The sequence below is a fragment of the Fragaria vesca genome, linkage group LG6 (genome assembly GCF_000184155.1).
Source record: "Fragaria vesca subsp. vesca linkage group LG6, FraVesHawaii_1.0, whole genome shotgun sequence".
Taxonomy (NCBI): domain Eukaryota; kingdom Viridiplantae; phylum Streptophyta; class Magnoliopsida; order Rosales; family Rosaceae; genus Fragaria; species Fragaria vesca.
In genome coordinates this window covers 30,197,873-30,220,880 of record NC_020496.1, presented here as the reverse complement: position 1 = coordinate 30,220,880, position 23,008 = coordinate 30,197,873, and the positions used below count along the sequence as shown (strand labels likewise).

General features: G+C 40.1%; 7 protein-coding genes across 7 annotated transcripts; 3 read left to right on the top strand and 4 right to left on the bottom strand.

Moving 5' to 3' along the window:
- Positions 1-2,361: 2,361 nt before the first annotated feature.
- Positions 2,362-6,190, bottom strand: LOC101307718. Its single transcript, XM_004305978.1, has 12 exons — positions 5,829-6,190; positions 5,621-5,718; positions 5,433-5,519; positions 5,206-5,338; positions 4,322-5,098; positions 4,053-4,204; positions 3,687-3,890; positions 3,495-3,585; positions 3,236-3,404; positions 2,952-3,062; positions 2,775-2,871; positions 2,362-2,642 (listed from the first exon to the last, which is right to left on the bottom strand). Exons 1-12 carry the CDS (start codon positions 5,892-5,894, stop codon positions 2,576-2,578), a joined length of 2,052 nt encoding a protein of 683 aa, XP_004306026.1. The 5' UTR covers positions 5,895-6,190; the 3' UTR covers positions 2,362-2,575.
- Positions 6,191-7,249: 1,059 nt separating this feature from the next.
- LOC101293506 lies at positions 7,250-9,810 on the top strand. The gene is made up of 7 exons (XM_004304094.1): positions 7,250-7,286; positions 7,658-8,018; positions 8,102-8,276; positions 8,382-8,541; positions 8,896-9,066; positions 9,165-9,319; positions 9,472-9,810. Exons 2-7 carry the CDS (start codon positions 7,664-7,666, stop codon positions 9,713-9,715), a joined length of 1,260 nt encoding a protein of 419 aa, XP_004304142.1. The 5' UTR covers positions 7,250-7,286; positions 7,658-7,663; the 3' UTR covers positions 9,716-9,810.
- Positions 9,811-10,086: 276 nt separating this feature from the next.
- LOC101293215 lies at positions 10,087-11,144 on the top strand. Its single transcript, XM_004304093.1, has 4 exons — positions 10,087-10,355; positions 10,492-10,669; positions 10,777-10,825; positions 10,907-11,144. The coding sequence occupies exons 1-4, from the start codon at positions 10,160-10,162 to the stop codon at positions 11,012-11,014; spliced, it is 531 nt and encodes a 176-aa protein (XP_004304141.1). The 5' UTR covers positions 10,087-10,159; the 3' UTR covers positions 11,015-11,144.
- On the bottom strand, positions 11,144-15,258 carry LOC101292915 (probable E3 ubiquitin-protein ligase HERC4-like). The gene is made up of 11 exons (XM_004304092.1): positions 15,199-15,258; positions 14,984-15,128; positions 14,777-14,887; positions 14,619-14,679; positions 14,421-14,533; positions 13,980-14,065; positions 13,608-13,809; positions 12,626-12,679; positions 12,163-12,276; positions 11,757-11,813; positions 11,144-11,592 (listed from the first exon to the last, which is right to left on the bottom strand). Exons 1-11 carry the CDS (start codon positions 15,225-15,227, stop codon positions 11,380-11,382), a joined length of 1,185 nt encoding a protein of 394 aa, XP_004304140.1. The 5' UTR covers positions 15,228-15,258; the 3' UTR covers positions 11,144-11,379.
- A 559-nt stretch (positions 15,259-15,817) lies between these two features.
- LOC101292617 (14-3-3-like protein-like) lies at positions 15,818-18,579 on the bottom strand. The gene is made up of 5 exons (XM_004304091.1): positions 18,528-18,579; positions 17,446-17,961; positions 17,227-17,349; positions 16,526-16,642; positions 15,818-16,285 (listed from the first exon to the last, which is right to left on the bottom strand). The coding sequence occupies exons 2-5, from the start codon at positions 17,929-17,931 to the stop codon at positions 16,220-16,222; spliced, it is 792 nt and encodes a 263-aa protein (XP_004304139.1). The 5' UTR covers positions 17,932-17,961; positions 18,528-18,579; the 3' UTR covers positions 15,818-16,219.
- An 894-nt stretch (positions 18,580-19,473) lies between these two features.
- LOC101307425 (splicing factor 3B subunit 2-like) lies at positions 19,474-21,557 on the bottom strand. Its single transcript, XM_004305977.1, has one exon. The coding sequence runs from the start codon at positions 21,079-21,081 to the stop codon at positions 19,474-19,476; it is 1,608 nt and encodes a 535-aa protein (XP_004306025.1). The 5' UTR covers positions 21,082-21,557.
- Positions 21,558-21,822: 265 nt separating this feature from the next.
- Positions 21,823-22,806, top strand: LOC101307143. The gene has a single exon (XM_004305976.1). The coding sequence runs from the start codon at positions 21,823-21,825 to the stop codon at positions 22,804-22,806; it is 984 nt and encodes a 327-aa protein (XP_004306024.1).
- The last annotated feature ends 202 nt before the right edge of the window (positions 22,807-23,008 follow it).

The window sequence follows — 23,008 nt, the reverse complement described above, 5'->3', positions numbered from 1 at the left end:
TAAATTTGATCCTAGAGCTCTCAAGTGTGTGTTCCTTGGGTACTCTTCCACCCAAAAAGGTTATAAATGCTACCATCCCCAGACCAGGAAGTTACTTGTTTCAAGAGATGTTCGATTTGATGAATCTGCTCACTTTTTTCAGCCATCTACTGATGCACCTCAGGGGGAGTGGTTTGGAGAGCTCTTTCCTAGACCACTTGTGAATGAACTTGCAGCAGATATTCATAGCTCACAAGATATTGTTCAACCACTTGTGAATATAGATGAAGTTCATGAAATGGAGGGTCACCAACATGAGGAAGCATCTCAACCTCCATCTCCTCGCAGATACCCAGCAAGGGTGCGCCAACCACCATCAAGATTTGGAAAGTATGTTAGTTACTCATCACGTTATCCCCTCGAGCTAGGTCTCCAGGGTGTGAGCTCTTCTCATAGTGCCTTTCTCAGCAAGATTCTTACTGAGACTGAACAAAGAAACTTTAGTTGAAGCAAATCAGTCTCCAAAATGGAGACAAGCTATGCATGATGAACTCCAAGCCCTATATGAGAACAAAACTTGGAGTATTGTCCCTCTTCCAAAGGGACAGAAGCTAGTTGGAGCAAGATGGATTTATAAACTCAAGTACAACTCAGACGGTTCTCTTGAGCGTTATAAAGCAAGGTTAGTGGCTCGTGGTTTCACTCAAACATTTGGTGTTGATTATAAGGAGACATTTGCTCCTGTTGCCAAAATGAACACAGTAAGAGTTTTGTTGTCTGTTGCTATGAATGCTGGGTGGTCTCTCTATCAAATGGATGTCAAGAACGCCTTCCAGCATGGGGATCTTGAAGAATGTTTATATGAGAATACCTCCTGGTCATCCTCGTGAACAGGATGCTGGAATGGTTTGCAAACTGCATAAGGCTCTATATGGATTGAAGCAATCTCCTCGTGCATGGCACTCAAAATTGAGTTCAGTACTTCTCGCTTCAAGGTTCACAAGAAGTCATGCTGACTCCTCCTTGTTCGTGCGCAATAGTAACACTGGAAAATTGGTTGTTCTTGTTTATGTAGACGATCTCATCGTCACCGGAGATAACATGGATGAGATCAAAGCTCTCAAATTAGCCTTGCATAATGCCTTTGCTATTAAGGACCTTGGAGTTTTGAAGTACTTTCTGGGGATTGAATTAGACCAATCATCTCATGGTCTTTTTCTTAATCAACGAAAATATGTCGTTGATCTATTAACAGAAGCAGGAATACAGGGTAGCAAGCCTGCTCGTACTCCTCTTGACAGCAAGCTGAAGCTAGATATTGAAGGAGAACTTCTTACTGATGTTTGCAGCTACCAACGTCTGGTAGGCAAGCTCATCTACCTCACCATTACAAGACCAGACCTTACTTATGCAGTAAGCTTGGTGAGTCAATTCATGCACTCTCTTACCACTCATCATCCCAGCATTGTTAAAAGAATTTTGCGCTACTTAAAAGGCACAGTAAGCCGAGGGATTGTGATGAGAAACAATGGTCACTTCAAGATGGAAGGATACTCAGATTCAGATTGGGCCGGTAATGCCATTGATAGAAAATCCACCACTGGCTATTGTACCTTCATTGGAGGCAACCTCGTCACTTGGAAGAGTAAGAAGCAAACAGTAGTTGCTAGATCAAGTGCCGAGGCAGAATATCGTGATATGGCTTCCACAGCTTGTGAAATTATTTGGCTGAAAGTTTTGTTGGGAGACTTGGGCATTGTGTGCACTCAACCTATTCCTTTACACTGTGACAATCAGGCTGCTATGCATATTGCAGCCAATCCAGTTTTCCATGAACGTACAAAGCATATCGAGGTTGACTGCCACTTTGTTCGGAATCAAGTTCAAGCAAAACTCATTGAGACAGTGTACACAAGATCTTGTGATCAACTGGCAGATATTTTCACCAAGATTCTTGCTTCTGCTCAGTTCGAACGATTGCTTTCCAAGCTTGGATCAAGGAACTCCCTTGATCCAGCTTGAGGGGGAGTGTTAGAAGCTATTACCTAGTGTGTTAGATGTTAACTTCTTTTACACTTCTCCTGTCCCATACTTCTTCTGATTAGATTTGAGGTTGTCTCTTTAATTAAGGGACATCACCTTACTCCTTCTCTACAGTGGTTTATCTTCCCTAGGATTTTAGTTCACATGGTGATTAGGTTAAGAGCTTGATCTGTTGGACTATAACTTGGGTTCTTACCTCTATATATAGGCTGTATCTTGTACAAGTTTTCTTAAGATTAATACATATCTTTCTTATATTCAAATTCAATAGTTCCTCTGTGAACAATTCCTTAAGATTGCCCAAACAATAGTGGGGTACAACTCCCAGTAACAAATCAAAATACATCACTTCTGAAGCAGCTTTACCATATGAAGTTTTGTTAAACAACGGGGCAGCCCTTGTTACTGTGTATGTGAACCTACTTCTACAGCACTACCACAATGCCTTTCGGACAGAAGCAATCAGTCTATTGATAATCCTGCTGATCTACACTGTTCAATTGTAAAGCCAATTAGGAGTAAATGCCATTTGAAAAAAAACAATGGCCCTCATCTACATGCTTTCCACATCACTTTCACGAGGAACAGTTTGGGACACGGTTCCGCTAAACTTTTTTCTCCTGCAAACCAAGCACACTCAAGTTATTACCATTATAAACAAACGGAACGTTTGAGTTCTGGAGAGATACATTACACAAACTATGTGACACCATATGAATTGGAGGTGTTTCAAGACGAGCAATTGTCCATACCTTAAAGAAGAACAGTGTTTTTCAATTGCTTCCTTTGTCTCCACACCATAAACAAACCATTCTTCTTTAGATACAACTGCATCCCAGGCTCCCGTATCTGTACAATACCAGAATTAATGCCCAGACTCATAAACGGGAACAAAACTCTTTGTAATTGACAGAGCTAAAAACACTGACCTTGAAGCACAATATCTTCTCCATTATTGTTACCCTTTAGTTTCCAGAAGACGCGGCCATCAACATCCACACGATAAGGCTCTGTTCTTAGAGCATCACATCTTTGTTTCTCTACAAAATATGAACAAGGAACTTTCAACACATGAATGTATGAAATATTCATGGAAGATATGATAGTGTAACAGTCATGACATTAAGAAACATCACTTGTACCAGATACACAGTTCATGTATCCAGTATCCTTATAAGACAGTGAACTAAAGATATTAGAAATGGAAACATACTTTTAGGCATTATGCCCTCTGCTTCAAGCAACTGTGCATGAGCTTGAGCTGCTTCAGTTTTTATTTGTGAAACAAGAGCTTCATGTTCCGAAATTGACAGAGGAGCTCCATTTTTTGCAATAATAAGCTTGGCCACCTCATCTTGCAACTTCCGCTTGAGAAGTTTTTCCTGTACATTAACAATAAAATTAGTTTTAAACAGAATTAACATGTAGACTCCAAGGGATTAATGCCTTTTACTATATGTCTATATCTATACCTTATCTTTGGCTGCATTAACTTTTCCTTTTGCTTCCTTTTCACTTTCAACAATCTTTTCATGTTGTTCTTCTATCCAGCTCCTCAATTTACTGGAGGAAAGATTAAAAAGTTCTCATCTTAGTCTTGACCAACAAAACAGGAAATTTTGCACATTATAGTCAACAACTCAACATACTCTCTTTGTACTTACGAAGTGCGTATAACCTCATCACAAAGGTAAGTTAAGAGTCTGAGCTTCTGAGAGATGTTTAAGATATCATATCCAGCAGCACCTCTACTGAAACAATCTGTAGGCAGTTCCTTCAATAGGTGTTCGGCCTCAGAGTCAGAGATGCATTTACCCAGATCTTGGAACCATGTATTTTTGTGGCTTATCTCATCTATAGATGAAGGCCTAAACAAGAAAATGATATCAACAGTCAACTATTTTATTTAGATAATCCCAGCAAAAGAAGTGTTCATCAATAAACTGCATGAGGTCTCTTCACCATTCAGCTTTATTACTTTATTCAATTGAATAGGAATACTATATAAAGTTACAAGGCAGAATTCTTACTCCTCTCCCATATCCTCCTGTAGTAGAGATAGGAGTTGCATGAGAAACCGAATAACTGAGGAGTATTGTCCAGGGCGACCAGTTCTCCCACTTCGTCGGCGGAGTAATTCACCAAGTATAGATTCAGCCTGTGCTCTTTTGAGATCGAGAACCTAGAGTACATTACAATTGCGTCAACTCAAAATCAAAAAGGCTTATAACAGTGCATTATAGAAAATTACAGACAGATTCTTTCATCATCTAATATTTGATATCAGAAAAGTTATTACCTCTCCAAAAGCTGAACAAAATTCCAAGAATTGCAAAGCGTTTCCAGCATCCTCAGGAAGTAGTTCAATTCCCAGGACACTTGTTAAGGGAATGCCCTCAGGCAAGGGTAGTTCAGGCTCAACATATTTATTCAGAATATTCTTGGTGCATTCCTCACCTTTGTGAGTCTCTATGCCACTCTTGACCTTGTCCTTGGCCTTTTTCTTCCTCTTGACATAATTGTTGTTTACAACATCTTGAACTTCTTCACCTTGCAGTTCCATGTCATCTGCTTCTTCTCTTTGATCCTTATTGCATTCCTCAACTCTGCAAGTCTCTATGCCACTCTTGACCTTGTCCTTGTGCTTTTTCTTCCTCTCGACAACATTGTTGTTCACAACATCTTGGACTTCTTCACCTTGCAGTTTCACGTCATTTGCTTCTTCTCTTTGATTATTATTGCATTCCTCACCTCTGCAAGTCTCTTCGCCACTCTTGACCTTGTCCTTGGCCTTTTTCTTCCTCTTGACATTATTGTTGTTCACAACATCTTGAACTTCACCTTGCAGTTTCGCATCATCTGCTTCTTCACTTTGGTCTTTACTTTTTCTCTTTCTTGATTTCACCTTTTTGACAGAACCATCCTCAGAGACTTTAGGATCATCCCTGCTGCCATTACGGATTTCCTTCAATCCGTTCCTCTTTGTTTTCCTAACTTCTCCCTCAGGGTTTTGTGTTGAATTCAAGCTGGCCTCAACATTTAGATCAATAGAATTCTCCTTTTCATCAACAGCCTCCTATCAAAACCCAACAGCATTGACACATTACACAACACCTTCCCAATCAAATCAAAAGAAACAAACAAACAAAATATGCAACTCCAAAACACTAAAAGCAAAGCTACCTTGTCAACAACCTTCCTCTCAATACCAAAATTCTCTGGCCCCTTCGCGGTCAACATCTCCGAAACAGAACGAAACCCGCCTTCCTTGGCCGTGTAAACAAGAAGACCAGTGGGTTTGAGGCCTTGTTTCTTCCTGGAAAATAACACATTTCATCAAACCATAAACTTTACCCTAGAAACCAATATCACCAACATCCACGTTAACCTACTTAATACACAACATTTACCTGCAGAAACTACAATTACAGTTCCCCCTGCATTTGGGGCAATGCCAATCATCCAAAAGCTCCACCTCTTCAGCTTTCTCTCCATATCTATATAAACCCATCATCACAATTTCACACCCAATATCAATTTCATCAAAAAGATCCAAACTTTATTCGAAAAAATTACAAGACTCTCGAAATAATCAAACCTGTTGAGAAGACACTTGTGACAAAAGGTAATGGTGCAGCGATTGTTCTTCTTCAGATTCTTGCACGACGCCACGAAATCCCTAGTCTTCTGCCGGCACTGTGAAATCAAATCAATTCGACCCCAAATTAGAAACTTCTAGTTTGCCCTAATTTTCTCGGAAACTCAATCGCAAAATGGACCCAAGAAGAATTGAAAAGCAAACTGACCTGGTGACAGGTTTTTCCGTTGACGGGATCGTAGATCCGGCCGCCGACGACACGAACTCCGGCCATTAGGTGGAGGGTGGGATCTGAGTAATTGTTGGTGTTTCTGTGTTCTGTAAATCAGATTTCAATTTTTAGGGTTGGAGAAAAAGAATTGGAGATTTGAAGAAGACGAGGAGGCAGCAGGCGGGTTTTTTGAATTTGGTTCCCACGCTCAAGCGGGAGAAAATCGAGCCCAAATTTTTTTGAGCCCCAAAATTTTGGGGTAAAGTTTTGGATTTTGGAGCTTTGTATTTTAGGGGCAGATTAGGGAAAGGGCGTCATCTTGTTGGCCAATCTCTTTCCTTTTCATTTTTGTTTCTGGGTGTAAAATTCCAGTTGGATCGTTTTACCTGTATTTTTTTTTTCCTTCTAGAAGTATTGGAGCATGTGTGGCTGTCCTCACATCTCGATTAAAGAAACATTAATTTTTTTAAAATTTATATGACATACATGACTGTCTAAATTATGGATTACATTTATCATCGATGCACATTTACTTGCTTAAAATAAATGAAAAACAATTATGAATCGGAGACAAGTGGAATGAGAAAAGATTCTGAATGGTAGATTTATAAACTATCTCTTTCCTTGATAATCAAACTCCTAAGTATTCATAAATCGATTTTTGATAAGGAAATGAGACATATGTCATTTCAGATTCTTTCATGTGTTTGTAAACGCAATAATATTTTTACCGAGAATCGTTATGATTCATTTATGTGTTGGAAAAAGAAAAGAAAATATAATCGGGTTTTAGATGATATGTTTTATATGAAAAAATTGTCAAAAAAGAATCATATCATCGCTAGCCACCTTAAATGTGTATTCCCATATGGTCCTTGCTACCTTTGGGTTAGGGTAATTGTAGCTCAAGAACATGTTATCTTTGGGTGAAGCCAATATAACTATCAATTCAATTGGGGGAAGCCACAACTCATTCTCACGATTACGAGTACATGTCATTACTAACATGTATGGGCGTGAATACATATTTGGGCTACACCTAACTGTTTGGGCTGGAAGATGCTAATTTGAGCCCGGAAAAAAGCCAACATCAAGACCCAAATATGCTGTATAATTTGGTACGTTCATTCTTTTGTTGTGGTTTGAAGCTTCTTCAACCAATAATTTTCTGGTGTTGTCAACGTTGTCCGTCCCCGTAAACCACAAACCACAAACGTTTGGAATGCGACGGCCAGTCACACATGGCAGCGTCGTACTGGATGAACAGAGATAAGAGAGGATTTAGTCTGGATTTTCATATCAAATACCACAGTGAGGTCCTGTTCCTTTCAACCGCAAGCTTTGTCACTTATGTACTTATGTCTGGTTTCATTAATGGAATGACAACCTCAGACTTAACTCCCCAGAGCCTTGGATACCATAATACCCCATTTTGCAATAAAGTTGGGATTTCAGGTACCTGCTGTTATTATTGGCATTTTCATAAAATCTCTCTGCTTTTCTCAAACTCCAATCCCAGAGAGTTCCTTGTTCTATGTATAGTAAAGCTGCCTCTTCTTGGTTGCTGAGAAAATAAACCAAATTTCAAAGAGAATGTCTCCTCCTTTTGATGGTTAGGTTTCCATTTATGTGGTGCATGTGAACTTTGTCTCCACAGATAGTGTGCCATGTTTTAACTAGGACTACTAATCATAAACATTCATAGTGTTCCACCGGTGTTGGATCGATATTCTAATAACATAAACATGTAAACTATCGAGCAAGAGATGGCTATCGTTGTTAGTATCTGATAACATTCTAAAACTTATGTTCAGTTCTTCATTCAGGACTAGATGGCTTTGGCTCCGGTATGCTACAGGGTACCATGCAAAGGCCATATTCAACCGATACATTATGTAATAAGAGGACCAAGTTCATCTAAAGGACTAGAAAGCAGTCTAAGATGCAGTTTAGCACATGATTCACAAGAACAAAATCGTGGGACGGTTCGGTATGCATCAGATGCTAGAACGAATGAGAAGCAGCTGAGTTCTTTAGATTCTTACTTTGGGAAACTCCAAAATAGCACAAGTCTGCCTCCAGAAAATGTAAGCAAGACGAGGGAACCGCTCGGTAGAAAAACTGATCGTTTGGGATTGAAGGAGGAGTTGGATTATCTTGATGCTTATCTTGGAAAACTTAATGAAGGTTGGTATCTGCTAGAGGAGTAGCTTCTATCATTTTCATTTTAGAAACAAAATAAATTTTACATAGTTTCTTTACTGCCACAGATGCAAATCAGATTAATAAACCAGTTGATGTTTCTACTGGAGACAATAGAGTTCCAAAATCATTATCTATCATTCAAGAATCCGAAAACGTTGCCGAGAGGAAACTGGTCAAGAGCTATACAAGCACAGCTGATGATAATGGTCAAGATAGTGAGATCTCTGATCTCTACCTAATGTAAGACTTAGCTTCATCTAAGTGCAGTTCAGTACTAATTAAAAATCTGGTAGTAGTACACAATGAATCAAAATATGATTTTTTTTTTTTAATCTTTGTTTGCAGAAGCATATTGGGATCTATCAACATTGCAGTTTTTCTGTTTGAGATAGCAAGTCCAGTTAAGAATTCTGAGCTCTTTTCTCTTCCATTGTTATATGGAGCAAAGATAAATGATTTGATCATGGTCGGAGAATGGTGGAGGCTAGTCACACCGATGTTTCTGGTACAATATTGATTATTGGGTTCGTGTTTCTATTTAACATTTATATTATTATCAACGTTGACCCATTACCTGATAGCTTAAGCTTTTGGGTGTAGTGGTTGTCTAACATGGTACCAAACCCTTGTTTGCAGTAGTAGGCTTTGAGCTCGAAACCATCTTCCCTAGCCCAGTTCTTTCTGGTTGTATGGTCTGACTCTCCATGTACAGGTTGAGGCTGCAAATGAGCTAGGTTGTCGAACACAGTTGCAATGCTCGCATTGAGTACTTAGGAATTGAATTGTAATGTGACATATGATTGATGCAAACTTCATATGACTTCCTAGATCATAAAGAAAAATTATTTGGTACGTGCAGCACGCCGGACTCATTCATATAGCTATCGGTTCTTGGGGACTTGTTACATTCGGACCTAAGGTGTGCAGAGGCTATGGTTCATTCACATTTTTCTTGATCTATATGCTTGGAGGAATCTCTGGGAATTTGATTAGCTTTCTTCACACACCAGAACCAACTGTCGGTGGAACTGTAAGCAGCTCCTGAACTTCTATTCTTGCATTGAACTTCTGTTTCCCATGCAGGGTTATACCTTTTCTTACATGACTAGGTTCATAAATGGATCACAGGGACCGATATTTGCCATGATTGGAGCTTGGCTCACCTATGAGACCCAAAACAAAGATATGATTGCAAAGGAAGTCTCAGAGAGTATGTTCCAGAAGGCAATAATAACTACAGCTCTTACCTTCACATTGAGCAGTTTTGGTCCTATTGATGACTGGTAAGGTTAAAACCAACTACTGTGTGATGTATGATTCACTATATGCCTTTCATAGTGTGAATTATTGCTGTCTCATTTTATCATGCCCACAAGTTGGTTTGTAGTGAGTTTCTAAATTGCCTTTGACACCCTTTGTTGGGTAAACGTTACAGGACACATTTTGGAGCTGCATTGACAGGAATAGCATATGGGTTTTTGACATGCCCTAGTCTTCAACTGGACGATGCATCATCATCTTCAACAAGTGGCCAAGAGGAAGGAATCACACTTGTTAGACGATACGCTGATCCCTGCAAATCACTTTTTCTCTTCACAGTGTTTGTTCTTGTTCTGAGTTCTCTGCTTCTTTTTGTTGAACCTCCACTCAACGCCTTAGCTTCAGACTCTTTTGTGTAGACGTAACTTAAGTGTGTATATGAATTTAGGTAGAGAATGATACAATATATTAGCCCATATATACATAAGGTTTTTTGATACAGTACGTTTATACCATCGATGTTTGTCACTCATGTCCCATTGTATAATGTGGAAAAAAGAACGGCATCCACATCACGTACATTATGAAGATTCAAGTCATTTCTTGGCCAAGCTGCAACTATGATACTTGGAAGAATGATTATAAGAGAAGTGCCATTCAAGTCGGTTCATGAATCCAAGTGATTACGTTTTGTTCTTCATGACTTGAAGAAGTTTTCCAGGGCTTATCTTAACTTTAAAGGCACCATGCCCTTAACAGCGACACGTTTGTAGGTGAGGGTCCTAACAAGAAACCACGTAAACAGACCTCTGTGTCCTTTTCTGCATCAACATGAATCACCCATGTCTTAAATATAAACCTTGATGACCCCCTTTGGCCCTGCCTTGAAATTTGAACTGTGGCTTTGTGTTCTTAAGCTTTTATCAATGGCGCTTGGAAGAGTTGGCAAAAATTTCATGGCTCCTCTTCTAGCAGTGAACCTGGTGGTTCATGTCATCGTTGTTGGATTGGCTGGTTGGTCACTTGATAAGTACATCGACGGCGAACAAAATCACCCGCGTACGTATCCTCTGTATTTGTTATTTGTCTTGGTTCATAGACTTCATTTTTTACAGTACGTTAAATGGTTACACTATTCTGAGCTTTGATGAGTATAAACTCGTGGGGTGGCCATTCTGTGTGATACTTGGTGCAGATTTGGGAGGGAATACATCGACTAGCTTTATGTTGATCTTTGCTCTTATTGCTGGAACGTTTGGTGCTTGCTCTGTGATCATAGGCATGATGCATCTACGGGCATGGCAGCACGAAAGCCATGCTGCTGCAGCTTCTGTAGCCATCATTTCCTGGGCTCTGATAGCACTTGCTTTCGGGTATTTCACTCCAAACCAAGACAAATTTCGAAGGACTGGGAACAAAACTAAAGTGAGTGTTTGCTGGTCTTTTTATTTACTAATTTGGGTGAGTGTCTTTGATGCAGTGTTGTATGCAAGGAGGTCATATTAGGGGGACACCGAGGAAAACGATTGGTAAGAGTTTTGAGCAAGATTGGTAAGCTTAATAATTAGTTGTTTGAATCGAAATTAACCAATACGCTTGTGATTTTTCAGCAAACGTTGGAACTTTTTATTGCAATCTCACTGCTAAGTCAATTGCTGTACTTGGTGCTACTGAATACTGGGATGTTCAAGAGGAGATATGGACCAACTGTTATATAAGCTATGTGCCTCCTAATTGCTACGCTTTGTTTTGTGAATGTGCTTTTAGTAACTTGTAAATTTTAGTATTTTACAATGTACATTTTGCTTGCCGGAGCATCAAAGAAATACCAATGAATGCAGCAATATGAAAAAATGTTGGAAAAATTGCATAATGTTATAAAGTCAATCTCCATAAACAAACTACGGCAGTAATACTAAGTTTTCGCGAAGTTTTCACTGTAAAATTGGAGACTGATCAAATCTACTCGCTCTCTTAGAGATCTAGTAATTTTATCATGCCTCATATGGTGCTGTGTTTACTATTTCATCTTAACAGTACAGTTACGCAGAACCAAACATCAATTATTCTTGTTACTGAAAAATTAAGCGTCACCGTTTTCAGTTGTTTCATCTGATTTCCATTCGACTATTGCTAGAGTATGGCGTCCTCCAGAGGCAATAAGTTTGGCAATCCAATGGCCATGGGCTTCACCGTCAGTGACATTTTTAGGTGGGAGTTCGATGGGGACTTCCATCGGGTGACCAGTTGTCACCTTCCTTCCATACCCGAGACGTCCATGGTCACCTCGACCAAACTGCCAATACAAACAAATGCAGTTGATTTCGGATCCACATATAAATAGAAAATCTAAAATTTGGAAGACCAGAACGAGAAACCGACCAACAAGGTCAAACAGATTGATATTCTGAGAGCTTGCATTTTTCAGCTATATTGATGGCATTAGTAAGAGTTTCTCACCGAGAAAATGCGACCATCACGTGTTAATGCCGCAGAGTGAGTGCCTCCACAAGACACCTATATCAGAATTAAGCAAACAGTTATCTCAAGCTGTTATAGTTGAGATTACTACTACAGTGAGCAGGAACTTCAGAGCAGTCAGAGAAACAATTGACGATAAGACAAAGGAAACGTGTAGTTCATAGATTATTCAAACCAAATGATGAAGAAGCCAAGTGGATCATTGTCCATTTCAGATGGTAGGAAATATTGACAGAATTCTGACTAAGATTAATAGGCATAGTGCCAAAAAGTGATATTCAAGTCATGAGATAATGTCTTAGGCAGGCACCCTATGATGATCTCTTTCCTCCTTTTCAACCATTCTACCAAAACTGAGTTGCAAGGAAAACAATAAAATCGGTACCTGAACAATGTCCTCCCCAGCTAAAAGATGAACCTTTTGGGGGACCATTTTACTACTCTTATCATTGTCACCAAAACCAAGTCTACCATGCTCCCCTCGGCCCCATCCATAGACCTGCAGTATAAAAATGTAGGCAATGAAATACAGTTCTGTTAAAGCAGGTAGAAAGTTAACAATACAGGATATTCAGATTATTGGAAAATTGACCTCAGACAAAGATGGATGCATTATCTAATAAAAAGAAGAAAGACTGTAAACAGCTATAACCTCAATCCTCACTTTATGCAGCTGAACCGGAAAACAGTTGGCTAGCTATGAAGTAAGACTAACCACCCTTAGATTAATGCACTGATAGATTATACTCATCCAAATGAAAAGCGTTATAGCTACATTGAGCTTAAGTAAGAAATAATAATAATAGTATTTCGGTAAAGAGTGAGAAGGAAGAGAGAGTCATCGTCACCTCTCCATCATCTGTTAGTGCAGTAGAATGCCATCCTCCAGCAGCAATATCCACCTACAGTGGCACAAAGGTTAAACAATCATATAACATGAGTCATAAAAAAAACCATCTTGTTGTGAGCAATTGACTACATAAAGTCTTAAACATAAAAGCCAGATGACATGAGAAGGAAATCACGAACAAGGGCAAGTCAAAGTTAGCCTCACAAGATAGGCTAATGTGAGGAGAGGCTCTGAGGTTTCTACCTAATAACAAAGCTCATAAAGATATTTACCCAATTGCATCTTCTGTTTCTTACTTGCAAATGGCATAAATAAGAATAATCAAGTAAAGTAGCTACATCACCAGTATTGTTTTACAAGAATCTATGCATAAAAGTGACAGCCTGACAGGATGGAGCTGGCTGGTCTTTAACACAACCTCTGAATCCTTAATTTATCAAATATTCCAAGGATGTAAACATAAATTTAAAACAAGATTAATTCTGTTGACTCATTCTAACACATTTAACCGCTACACAAGCACAAGAGCAACAATTGCATTGCTTCAAGAATTAACCCTGAGTATGTGGTAGGAATGTTTCAAATCTGAAGCCACTTTATTATGTACTATGTGAAGGCTAAGGTACAGATGCCCCAAACACAAGCTATTGCTTACTTGCTACTCTAGCAATATCCCACCCCTGACTAAAAACTAAAGTCCCCTTTTCCCCAATTCAGCACCTGCTGCTAGGTTGCAGTTGCTGTGGAGAATGCTCCATGGAGTGAAAATATATAAAACCAATACTTAAAAAACTGCTTCATGACATGACACAATTATGTATAATATGACTAGGTCAGGAGAACACCACATATTTGTGAATACCATATTCCAGAAGGTGCACACCGAAAAGAAATTAAGATAATGAAACAGTGGTGTTAACTGCTAAGCATAAAAGACTAAAAGAAATGAAAGAAAACAAATAGGAAAATGCAATACAGACCAAAGTAAGACCAGAAAGTCCATTGACAGGAATGGGTTGTGATCTCGGCTGCGTATCCCCTGTTCCAAGCTGTCCGTATTCGTTGTTACCCCATGCCCATAAAGTGCCATCCTCTTGGAGAGCCAAATTATGAAATGCCCCTACTGCAATGAGCTTCACCTTATCAAGACCTTGTACTCGTACAGGTGTGGAAATTTGTTTTCTGAAATTTAGAAGAAAAAATTACAGATGATGGTATTGATAATATTCCAATGAGTTCTCAATTGCGTGCAGGTTGGTACTATAACTATAAAAGGGTTGATACAGTACATTATGCTATCTAAGAAAGATGCTTAGAAACAATTGACAAAGTTAAGACTAAGGGCAACATACATGTCTCCTGGAGGCCATGGTTGACCCCATGTCCATACATGCCCTTCACGTGTAAGCACCACAGAGTGAGTACCCCCAGCAGCTACCTGGGATGTGAAAGCAGGCATATCAAAAATAGAGAGATGCCAATTTATTCCAACATCCTTGGGCAAACTATAGAAGCCCCATATGGGTAATAGTAACCATATAATCTAAATTTACTGATCGTTTCCATAGTTGCATCAGAATGAAAACTGGCTTCATCTGAATTTTCATTTTAAATAGGTTTTTGAAATCCATTTCCATAACTCAATGATCAGACAAAATGAGTTGGGGGCAACACTATCATCAACTGCGCTAATCAGTATCAACGTGGGAAAGGAAAATATTTACTGAGACAATGCAACTATGTCCAACAGTTCCTATCATGCATAGAACCAAAAACTCACACTAGCAACTCACCTGGCGAACCACAAGTTTGGGCGCACATCGCTGAGGAATCACTATGTCCCTCTTCAAAGGTTTACCAGTGTCGCGCTCAGGTTCTTCACCGCACTGTCCATACTCATTTCCACCTGCACCAAAACCACTCTTTACACTTCTCTCTTCTATACAAATTCGCAAATAACAAAAATAACAACACTTAGAAAGAAGACACACCCCAGGCATAGGCACGGCCTTGATCATCAACAGCCAAACAATGCCATCCACCAATAGCAGCCTACATATTCCAAAAAAAAACCAACCCTCCATCAGAATCACACAAAGCAAGCAACCAATGTTATCTCCAATTTGTAAGCACGGTGAAACGAAATTACCTGAACGATTTTAACATTGGACAGAGCTTCAACTTGGCTGGGAACGTTCTCGGTTTTGCTCTCGGGTGGATGCCCCAAAGTCCCTCTCTGATTCCAACCCCATGTAAACAGCTAATCTCACCACAACACACAAAACCCCTCCAAACTCTCAGCGCAACAAACCAAAATCAAAACAAGAAGAGAAGAGAGAGAGAGAAAGGGACCCACCTTGCCATCATCACAAATAGCGAGAGAGTTTCGGCTGCCAGCGACGACAGAGCGAACGGTCTGTGACTCTAAGGCGGTGACAACGCAGACTAGTTCCTTGTCGTCGTTGCACCCTATTCCCAACTGCCCGTCTTCTCCGGAGCCCCTGAAGCAAACGAAGCGTGGTGAGTGGCAAGGCAAGTAAATAACCAAGTGAAGGAGGGGCAGAGGGGTACCAGGCGATAATGGCGGTATCGGATGCCATGGAAGAAGAAGAAGAAGAAAGAAGAAAGAAGAAGAAAAGTGGAGGAGAGTGGAGCACTGAGTTTATTATATAGGCAGCAGCGGGTTTTGGAACTTGGAACTGTAAGTGGGAGACTGGCTACTCCAAAACGGCGTCGTCGTCCTTTTGACGCGCCAATTGTTGAAAAGTGTAGCCTTTTAGGGTTGGATAGTTGGATTACTCGGATATCATTTTAGTAACAGAAATGGATAGTAGGATAGGGGTTGGTGCAGTTGTCTTTTTGAATTTGGTTTCGTCTTCTTGCACATTTTAATCGTTTATTTTAGAGATGCTAAGCAAATCCTTATTTTGTCATACACCAACCATGGATGGAGGAGTGTCTCACATGCAAATAGGTGTGGTGTTGTCGAGGTGGTGCAGATGCAGGTGCTCCAAGAGAAACTGTATCGAGTTTCGACCAGAAGAAAATGAACCAAAGATCAAGTACACAAAGGGGTTTGTGTATGTCTGCTTCCTCTGCTTCCTTCACCAGCTCGAGGGATGTGTTCAGAAACAGAGCTAACAAAAACGGTAAAGCCGAAAAAGGAAAGGAAACTGAAACTCAACACTTTAGACAACATAGTCATCAACTGCTTAGAATGAGGTCAAAGTTTATGAATGAATGATGGATAGAGATAACAATTGGTGCCACAATATAAAGAAAGAAAATAGAAAGCGCAATAACAATACAAATCTGGATACCAATCAAAACAGTTGAACAAAGAAATAGGACATCAAAAACCACTAACTTTTTTAACACTAAATAATATAGCTGAGCAATCAAAGCACGGAACCAAATTCTTCTCGCCAATTATAAAAGCAATTTTACGATCTGTTGGTATATACCAACTGCAAGTGCTGACGCACTAAAGATCGTCAAGTTCATAGAGAAATCCGGCTACAACCACATGGCATCTATTACAAAGGTCTGAAGATAAAGGTACACATAGCACATATCCTACGATCCAAACTCGTCACTGTGCGGGGGCATCGCCTGATTCACGCTTTGATGCTTCCTTGATTTCATCGCCAGCATCATCCTAAGATAACAACAGTTAGAACCCAAAATATAATGTTGGAAGAACCTAAGACTGAAATACATGCAGTGACACAAGTACTGAACAGTATCATCTCATAAAGAACATTATACTTCAGTTTTGATATAAGAACTGGTTCTTTCAGTATAGGTCTAAAGCCATAACTCACAAGTGACATCAGAACATACGGAGGCTTGATGAATATTTGTATACACAAAAAGTTAAAGAAAGTGAGATAGATACCGTGATGTCAGAAGTCCACAGTGTCAGATTGTCTCGGAGAAGTTGCATAATCAAAGTACTGTCCTTGTATGATTCCTCACCCAGTGTGTCAAGTTCAGAAATGGCCTCATCAAAGGCCTGAGAGATGAATGTAAAAGGCAAACAGTAAGCATTCCATTCAGTAAGAATTCCATTAATCTTTCGTCAGCCTAATAAGTTAAATCAGCCAAAAGGTTATTCTCAAACATGAACCCTCAAAAGTGACGAAGCAGCAAAAGCATTATCCAAGTGCGTAAACTAGTTCATATCCAGCTAGATCAATATAAGACCATAAAACATATAGAAGCACAATTAAAAGAGTCTAAATGCTCAAGGAAAAAGTCTCTAAAGCAAGGAAAAGGAGCTTCTTTTACCTAGAAAGAACATGCAAACACCAACTCTAAAGCAAGGAAAAGGAGCTTCTTTTACCAATAGAAAGAACATGCAAACAACAACTTGACTAAACTAACCAAGGACATTCATAAATAGAACACACAGAGCGGACAACAGAACCACGACTATCTCATATAGCAACTAAGTTACTGTTTCGGCTTTAGAAAACAATTGAAATGAAATAAAATTCATGTCATACACCAACTTCAATGTATTAGTCAATTCCTATGGACTGGGATGTAACTGAAACAAACAAATAAACAGCAAGTATAAAAGCCTTGTGCATCTACCTGTTTAGCCAGATTGCAAGCACGGTCTGGTGAGTTAAGGATTTCATAATAGAACACTGAGAAGTTAAGAGCAAGTCCCAGCCTTATTGGGTGAGTTGGAGCCAACTCAGCCAGAGCAATGTCCTAAAACCACGGAATGAAACAAGGTTAGCGATCACATAAAAACCACAAACACAACTAGACAACTAAGAGTAGCAGCCAAACAAGCTCGGCACCAACCTGAGCAGACTTGTAAGCCAACAATGTGCTCTCAGCTGCTTCCTTTCTTTCACCTCCGGTCTTGAACTCAGCAAGGTACCTATGGTAGTCACCTTTCATCTTGAGGTAAAACACCTTGGACTCAGCAGATGATGCTGAGGGGATAAGGTGCGACTCGAGGAGGTTCAAGATCCCATCACAGATCTTGCTCAGTTCAGTCTCAATCTTGCTCCTGTACTCCTTAATGATCGACACATGGTCTTCATTACCTCTGCTCTCCTCCTTCTGCTCAATGGAGGAGATGATCCTCCATGAAGCTCTCCTAGCTCCAATCACGTTCTTATAGGCAACAGAAAGGAGGTTTCTTTCCTCCACAGTTAGCTCCTCAACATCAACGGTCTTAGCGACCTTCTCCATGAACTCAACCATCTCCTCATAACGCTCAGCTTGCTCAGCCAACTTGGCCATGTAAACATTCTCCTCGCGTGTAGATTCAGTTGGCGACATCTTTGATGTGTATTGCGAAAGTTCTCAAACCTGAAATGTATGAACCAGTCATCAATCGAAGCCATAATCTACAGCCACAGAACAAATCATCATATCACAAAGCATATCAGTCAGCATACAACAGTAGCAACTCGCCGAATTGCTCAGATCTGTGAAACAAACTCATAGCATATTCAAGCTAGGTCCAATCAACGACGGAATCCTCACAAATCAAACAGATCAGGATCCGATTAGATCAACAATATTACTGATCATGCTCTCAACTTAGCCAAACAGTAAATCACAAGCTTAATCCGATTCCTTATCCTCTTTTTTTCACAGACATTTTTCCGATTAAGCAACATTTTCCCAGTCATAAATCCAAATCGGATCCAAATCTAACTATCACAGAACTTAAATCCATCAGATTGAATCACGAACACAAACAACTGATAATCATATCAAAAAAAAAAAAAAAAAACGATTCGTAAACCCTAGATCTAGCGCAAATCATCACCAAAAGCGAAACAGATCAACGAAAATCGGAAACACAAAAAAAATTAAAATAAAAAATAAGAAAATCAGAGACGGATCAAACCCTAAGGAACCGTCCGTACCTGGGTTGGGTCGACGACGAACAAGAAGATGGATACGCTCTCGTAAAATGGAAAAGGGAAATCGGGGTGGGGGGGCTTTAAACGAGGAGAGGAGTGGAGGTAGGTCCAATGGGAGAGAGACACGTGGTAGGTGGCGGAGATTCCGTAGAGGTTATTTTGGAGGAGCAGACCTGGACGTTGACCGTCAACTCAATCACACCCGCCCTACCTATAGACATTGTTGATTGTCGTTTGATATGATTGCTTCGCGTACGGCGTGCCTTGTGCGCTGTGGGTGGGGACGGACGGACTTGACGGTTTCCCATATCCAGTTCAAAACGGCGCCGTCCGGGCTTGTTCAAACGACACTGTTCGACGTCGTTTGATGGTGTTTAGGTCAGATCTAGAAATGTTTTTTAGAATAAAATTTAGAATGATTGGACTTTGGAATCAAAAATTCTTCCGTACAGTGTAATCTTATCTATTTATAATCAATTATATATAAGATCAGGATGTATGTATCAATGTCATCTAATTTCAACTGTATACTAAAGATGTTTTAGTAATCTCAGTCGTGTCGTAACTGAAGATGTTCTAGTCTGCAGTCCCTATATAGACAAAGTAATGCAGGTGTTGAGGCTTGGAAGCACAACCATACAACCATGTGAAAGATCATAGTTGTTTAAACATATCAAACCAACCATGAGAGTCTTTGCCATCAAAAATTATGTCACACTAATAATGGTCGAAGTATTTATCATGGTTTGATAATAGAAGAGTTAGGCCAAATCACATACTTCGAACATGGTCATGTCACACGAATATCGTAAAATATATTTTTATAGAAGACTAAAAAGATAAAATTTGGTCATTTGTTCATGTGTTTTACATGTAATCTTTAAATTTTAAAATTAGTAATGCAGTAACTGTTTAGCATCATAAAAAGACGGTTCACTCCAAACTAAACCTAGAACTTGTAACCACCGTCCTTGTTCTTCTTATTGGATTTAGCTTCCTTTTCCTGCATCTTACGCTTCCTCTTCTTAATATCCTCCGCAACCATGTCACTATAATCCTCCGGCTGATGACGCAGCTTCTCCTCCTCCCTGGCTTGCTGATACTTTTCAGGCAACACATTCTCCATAGCTTCCAACTCTTCAGGTTGTAGACTCACCTCCACTTTATCTGCCTTGTGACCTCTCAACAGCTCCACCCTCTTCACTCCTGCTGCTTTTTCGCCTCCTCGGCCACCACCGCCACTAACAACATACGTGTGAGTTGTTCCGAGCAATGTCCCTGCGCCAATTCTTTCTTCCTTCTCTTCAAGTACTTGGTACAATGAAGGCTTTTCACCTGTTTCTTTGCTCGACTGCTTCCGAAGATCAATCTCGTCAGGTACTGTGTCATCAGGTACAGATTTCATATCATCCTCTTTCTCTTCCTTTACTTCTTCTTCTTCTTCTTCTTCCTCCTCCTCCTGCTGTTCTTCATCATCATCTTCGTTTACTTCTTCTTCATCTTCCAACTCACCCCAATGTTTCATCTTTTCAACCGGCTCTTCCCCATGATGATCAGGTTTCTCAACACCAAAAACGTTACCGCCATACAAAGGCTGGCCATATTCATCAACAGGAGGCTTTCCCCAGCCACCAGGATGGTAACCAAAGCTAGCTAAGGCGGGGATAGGAGCATTCAGCCCCGGGATTTTGAGACATGGATATGATGGTGGAGGACCATATCTCTGCATGTTAATGAGCCACGGCGGAGGAGCACCTTCTGACATACCGAGAGCTTCTCTTAGTGCAGGTGACAAATTCCCACCTGGCTTCATCTTATGCATCAGTGCCATCTGATTATACTCTTTCCCTTCATAGTACAGATCACCAAGTATTGTGAGCTTTGGCTTAACCTGATGCTTGAAGAAGGCATCATGAAGTACCTGATAATCAATGTCCATCTTCCCCGTCTTTGGCTGCATTCTTTCTCGTGTCTTTTGCTTTAACTTCTTGCTCTCTTGTTTCTCAACGTAAGCCTCTCGGAGTTTCGCTATTCCGGTATCAGCAATGTAAGCAGGGAGCTGAAAGGGTCGTTTTTCGACACCGCGCGTACCCTGTAAGTACTTTCTCTTCTGGCTCCAATGCCTTGGCACCGGTACCGTGTTCCGGTATGATTTGAGATGCACCAACAACTTGGGATCGGCTGCAGTTGCGTCCCACACCTCAACAACATCAGGCCTTGAACACATCTGTTTCAGTTGCGCAACGCTCATCTTCGCTCGCTTTTTCTTCTTGTTTGAAACGCTCTTTGCTTGCTTTTGTTGATAGTCCTCCTCTTCTGAATTTGTGTCTTCCTGAGTGTGATGGACATCATCTTTCTTTTCCTCTTCGACACCCGCGGTGTCCTTGAATGTGAACTTCTCGAAAATTTGTTTAAAATCTGCATACATGGAATCGTTTAGCTCAGTTAATTGCTCTGGAACATATTCAATTTCAACTCGATCAACTACCTTTTGAGGATCATCATTGTTCATCAAGGCGCTATGTGGATACGGCCGGAGTGTTTCTGTAGTCGTCATGTTTGGATTAGATGTGTTATTGCAGAGAAGCTATGTATTATATATGATGTAATAGGGCATTATATATGATGTAATAGGACTCCAAACATAAGGTTGATTCCTTGTTACAAAAGGAAAGGAATCCTAATTTCTAAAAGAAAAGGAAGAATGTTCAAGAAAAGGAATGATGTTCCTTTGTGAAAGCTTTTGATCATTCCGGTACAAGATTAGGATTAGAATTTGTCTATTCTTTCCTACTTACACTGGATTAGAATTGTCTATTCTTTCCTACCTTACACTAGGATTTTCTCAGAACGACTGTCTATGAATTTCACTATATATTGCAGGCGTTTAAGAACCTTCATGATCCGTTAGTCTTCCACACCAAGATAAGTTAGCCCTGCAATGTCAGACGCCATGAAATGTATTGAAATTAGTACTGATATCAAAAGAGACTGCAGTAAAATATCCCAGTTGTCCGTTGGATTAGTACCTGTCTCTGATCATATTCATCAACCAAAAAGATCTAAACTCAATAGTACTATTAGTATTGATGATCTTCCTGACACTATACTCGCCGAAATCCTTTGCCGACTACCTTGCAGCAAGTACGTTTTTCAATGCAAGCGTGTGTCTAAACGTTGGTGCACCCTTATCTCAGATCCTTCTTTTACTGGCCACCTTATATGCCTCCAACAAGAAAGAAAAACACCAATAATTCGTACTCTGTTAAATAGCGATGCAAATGATTTTCTTATCACAATGCCAACTGAAGCAGGGGAGCAATCACATAATGTGACTTTGTCCAAGCCTTTTAGTCCGCTGTTCAAAGAAATCATGACTTGCTATTCTTTGGAAACTGAACCAGGTGTGGTAGCAACATGTAATGACTTAGTTTTGTGCCAGTATCAAGAGCATGATTACTACATTTGCAATCCATACACATCTCAATGGTTTGCACTCCCACCACCTCAAGCCGACGAGTTTGTGGCAGTGGGATTCCTCTGCGATTTTGACAGTGGTGCGTATAGGTGCAAAGTTGTAGGGATTACTGCAGAAACTAAACAAGAAGATAACTTCAGATTGAAGGTGGAAATCTTCTCCTCCAAGACTGGTGAATGGAAAAACTCAATTGTCTCATTTACACAAGAAATTGATGTTGATGACATCAATGGTATTGGCTGTTCTTACAATGGAATGTTGTATTGGGGAACTGCTGATAACTTCTCTTTTGGGTTTGATCCATTCATGATCAATAGTAGGAGTGAATATGCTGATACTATTGATCATTACAATGGTCGTATAATAGAATTCAAAGATGCAGCTGAGACTAGCTGCAACATTGATTGTGTAGGTGTGTGTGGAGGTCGTCTAAGATTCATCGGAGAATTTGACACTGATTCCTATACTATACCTGTATGGGAGTTGCAAGAAGAGCAAGATAAGAGAGCTGTGGACAGATCTGGCAAAGTGTTTCTCAAATGCAGGAGGTATTCAGTTGAAAGAGAAATGTGTCTTCTTGCAAAACGAAGATACCTGCGTAGATCTCCTATATGGCGAGTTTTTGACCCAAATGATGAAGATATCTTGTACATTCGTCCTAAACGTGGTTATGCATATAAATGTAACATTGGTACGGGAGAGTGGTCAAGATTACCTGATAATAATCATATATGGTGGAATGTTCGTGATTACTTATTCCCACTAACAGCTCAACCATGGTGGCCGACTCCAGTTCCTAGCTAAAACACCACCGCTCGAACATCCCTGTACAGTGGCAGATCCAAGTATTTTTTTGTTCAAGCCTTTTGACTTGGGGATGCTTGAGCATACCCTATAAGGGGCTAGATCCGCGCCTATCCCTGTATGCTGCAGATGGCCGGAAATTGACTAGTTTAGCAAGTATAGTGAGAAACAGATGAACTGAAGTTGTAATAGTTAATTACTT

Excerpts from the sequence above, each read along its gene's own strand:
- LOC101307718 (XM_004305978.1), bottom strand. The coding sequence starts at position 5,894 with ATGGCCGGAGTTCGTGTCGTCGGCGGCCGGATCTACGATCCCGTCAAC. Across the intron at positions 3,891-4,052 it reads CAGGAGGATATGGGAGAGGA|GCCTTCATCTATAGATGAGA; the intron begins GTAAGAATTCTG and ends TTTCTTGTTTAG. Across the intron at positions 2,643-2,774 it reads AAACACTGTTCTTCTTTAAG|GAGAAAAAAGTTTAGCGGAA; the intron begins GTATGGACAATT and ends CTTGGTTTGCAG.
- LOC101293506 (XM_004304094.1), top strand. The coding sequence starts at position 7,664 with ATGGCTTTGGCTCCGGTATGCTACAGGGTACCATGCAAAGGCCATATT. Across the intron at positions 9,067-9,164 it reads AACCAACTGTCGGTGGAACT|GGACCGATATTTGCCATGAT; the intron begins GTAAGCAGCTCC and ends AATGGATCACAG. Across the intron at positions 9,320-9,471 it reads TTTGGTCCTATTGATGACTG|GACACATTTTGGAGCTGCAT; the intron begins GTAAGGTTAAAA and ends TAAACGTTACAG.
- LOC101293215 (XM_004304093.1), top strand. The coding sequence starts at position 10,160 with ATGACCCCCTTTGGCCCTGCCTTGAAATTTGAACTGTGGCTTTGTGTT. Across the intron at positions 10,356-10,491 it reads CGGCGAACAAAATCACCCGC|ATTTGGGAGGGAATACATCG; the intron begins GTACGTATCCTC and ends TACTTGGTGCAG. Across the intron at positions 10,670-10,776 it reads CTGATAGCACTTGCTTTCGG|TGTTGTATGCAAGGAGGTCA; the intron begins GTATTTCACTCC and ends TCTTTGATGCAG.
- LOC101292915 (XM_004304092.1), bottom strand. The coding sequence starts at position 15,227 with ATGGCATCCGATACCGCCATTATCGCCTG. Across the intron at positions 15,129-15,198 it reads GATACCGCCATTATCGCCTG|GGGCTCCGGAGAAGACGGGC; the intron begins GTACCCCTCTGC and ends CGTTTGCTTCAG. Across the intron at positions 14,888-14,983 it reads CTATTTGTGATGATGGCAAG|CTGTTTACATGGGGTTGGAA; the intron begins GTGGGTCCCTTT and ends TGGTGAGATTAG.
- LOC101292617 (XM_004304091.1), bottom strand. The coding sequence starts at position 17,931 with ATGTCGCCAACTGAATCTACACGCGAGGAGAATGTTTACATGGCCAAG. Across the intron at positions 17,350-17,445 it reads TGGCTTACAAGTCTGCTCAG|GACATTGCTCTGGCTGAGTT; the intron begins GTTGGTGCCGAG and ends CCGTGGTTTTAG. Across the intron at positions 16,643-17,226 it reads CTTGCAATCTGGCTAAACAG|GCCTTTGATGAGGCCATTTC; the intron begins GTAGATGCACAA and ends TTCATCTCTCAG.
- LOC101307425 (XM_004305977.1), bottom strand. The coding sequence starts at position 21,081 with ATGACGACTACAGAAACACTCCGGCCGTATCCACATAGCGCCTTGATG.
- LOC101307143 (XM_004305976.1), top strand. The coding sequence starts at position 21,823 with ATGCCAACTGAAGCAGGGGAGCAATCACATAATGTGACTTTGTCCAAG.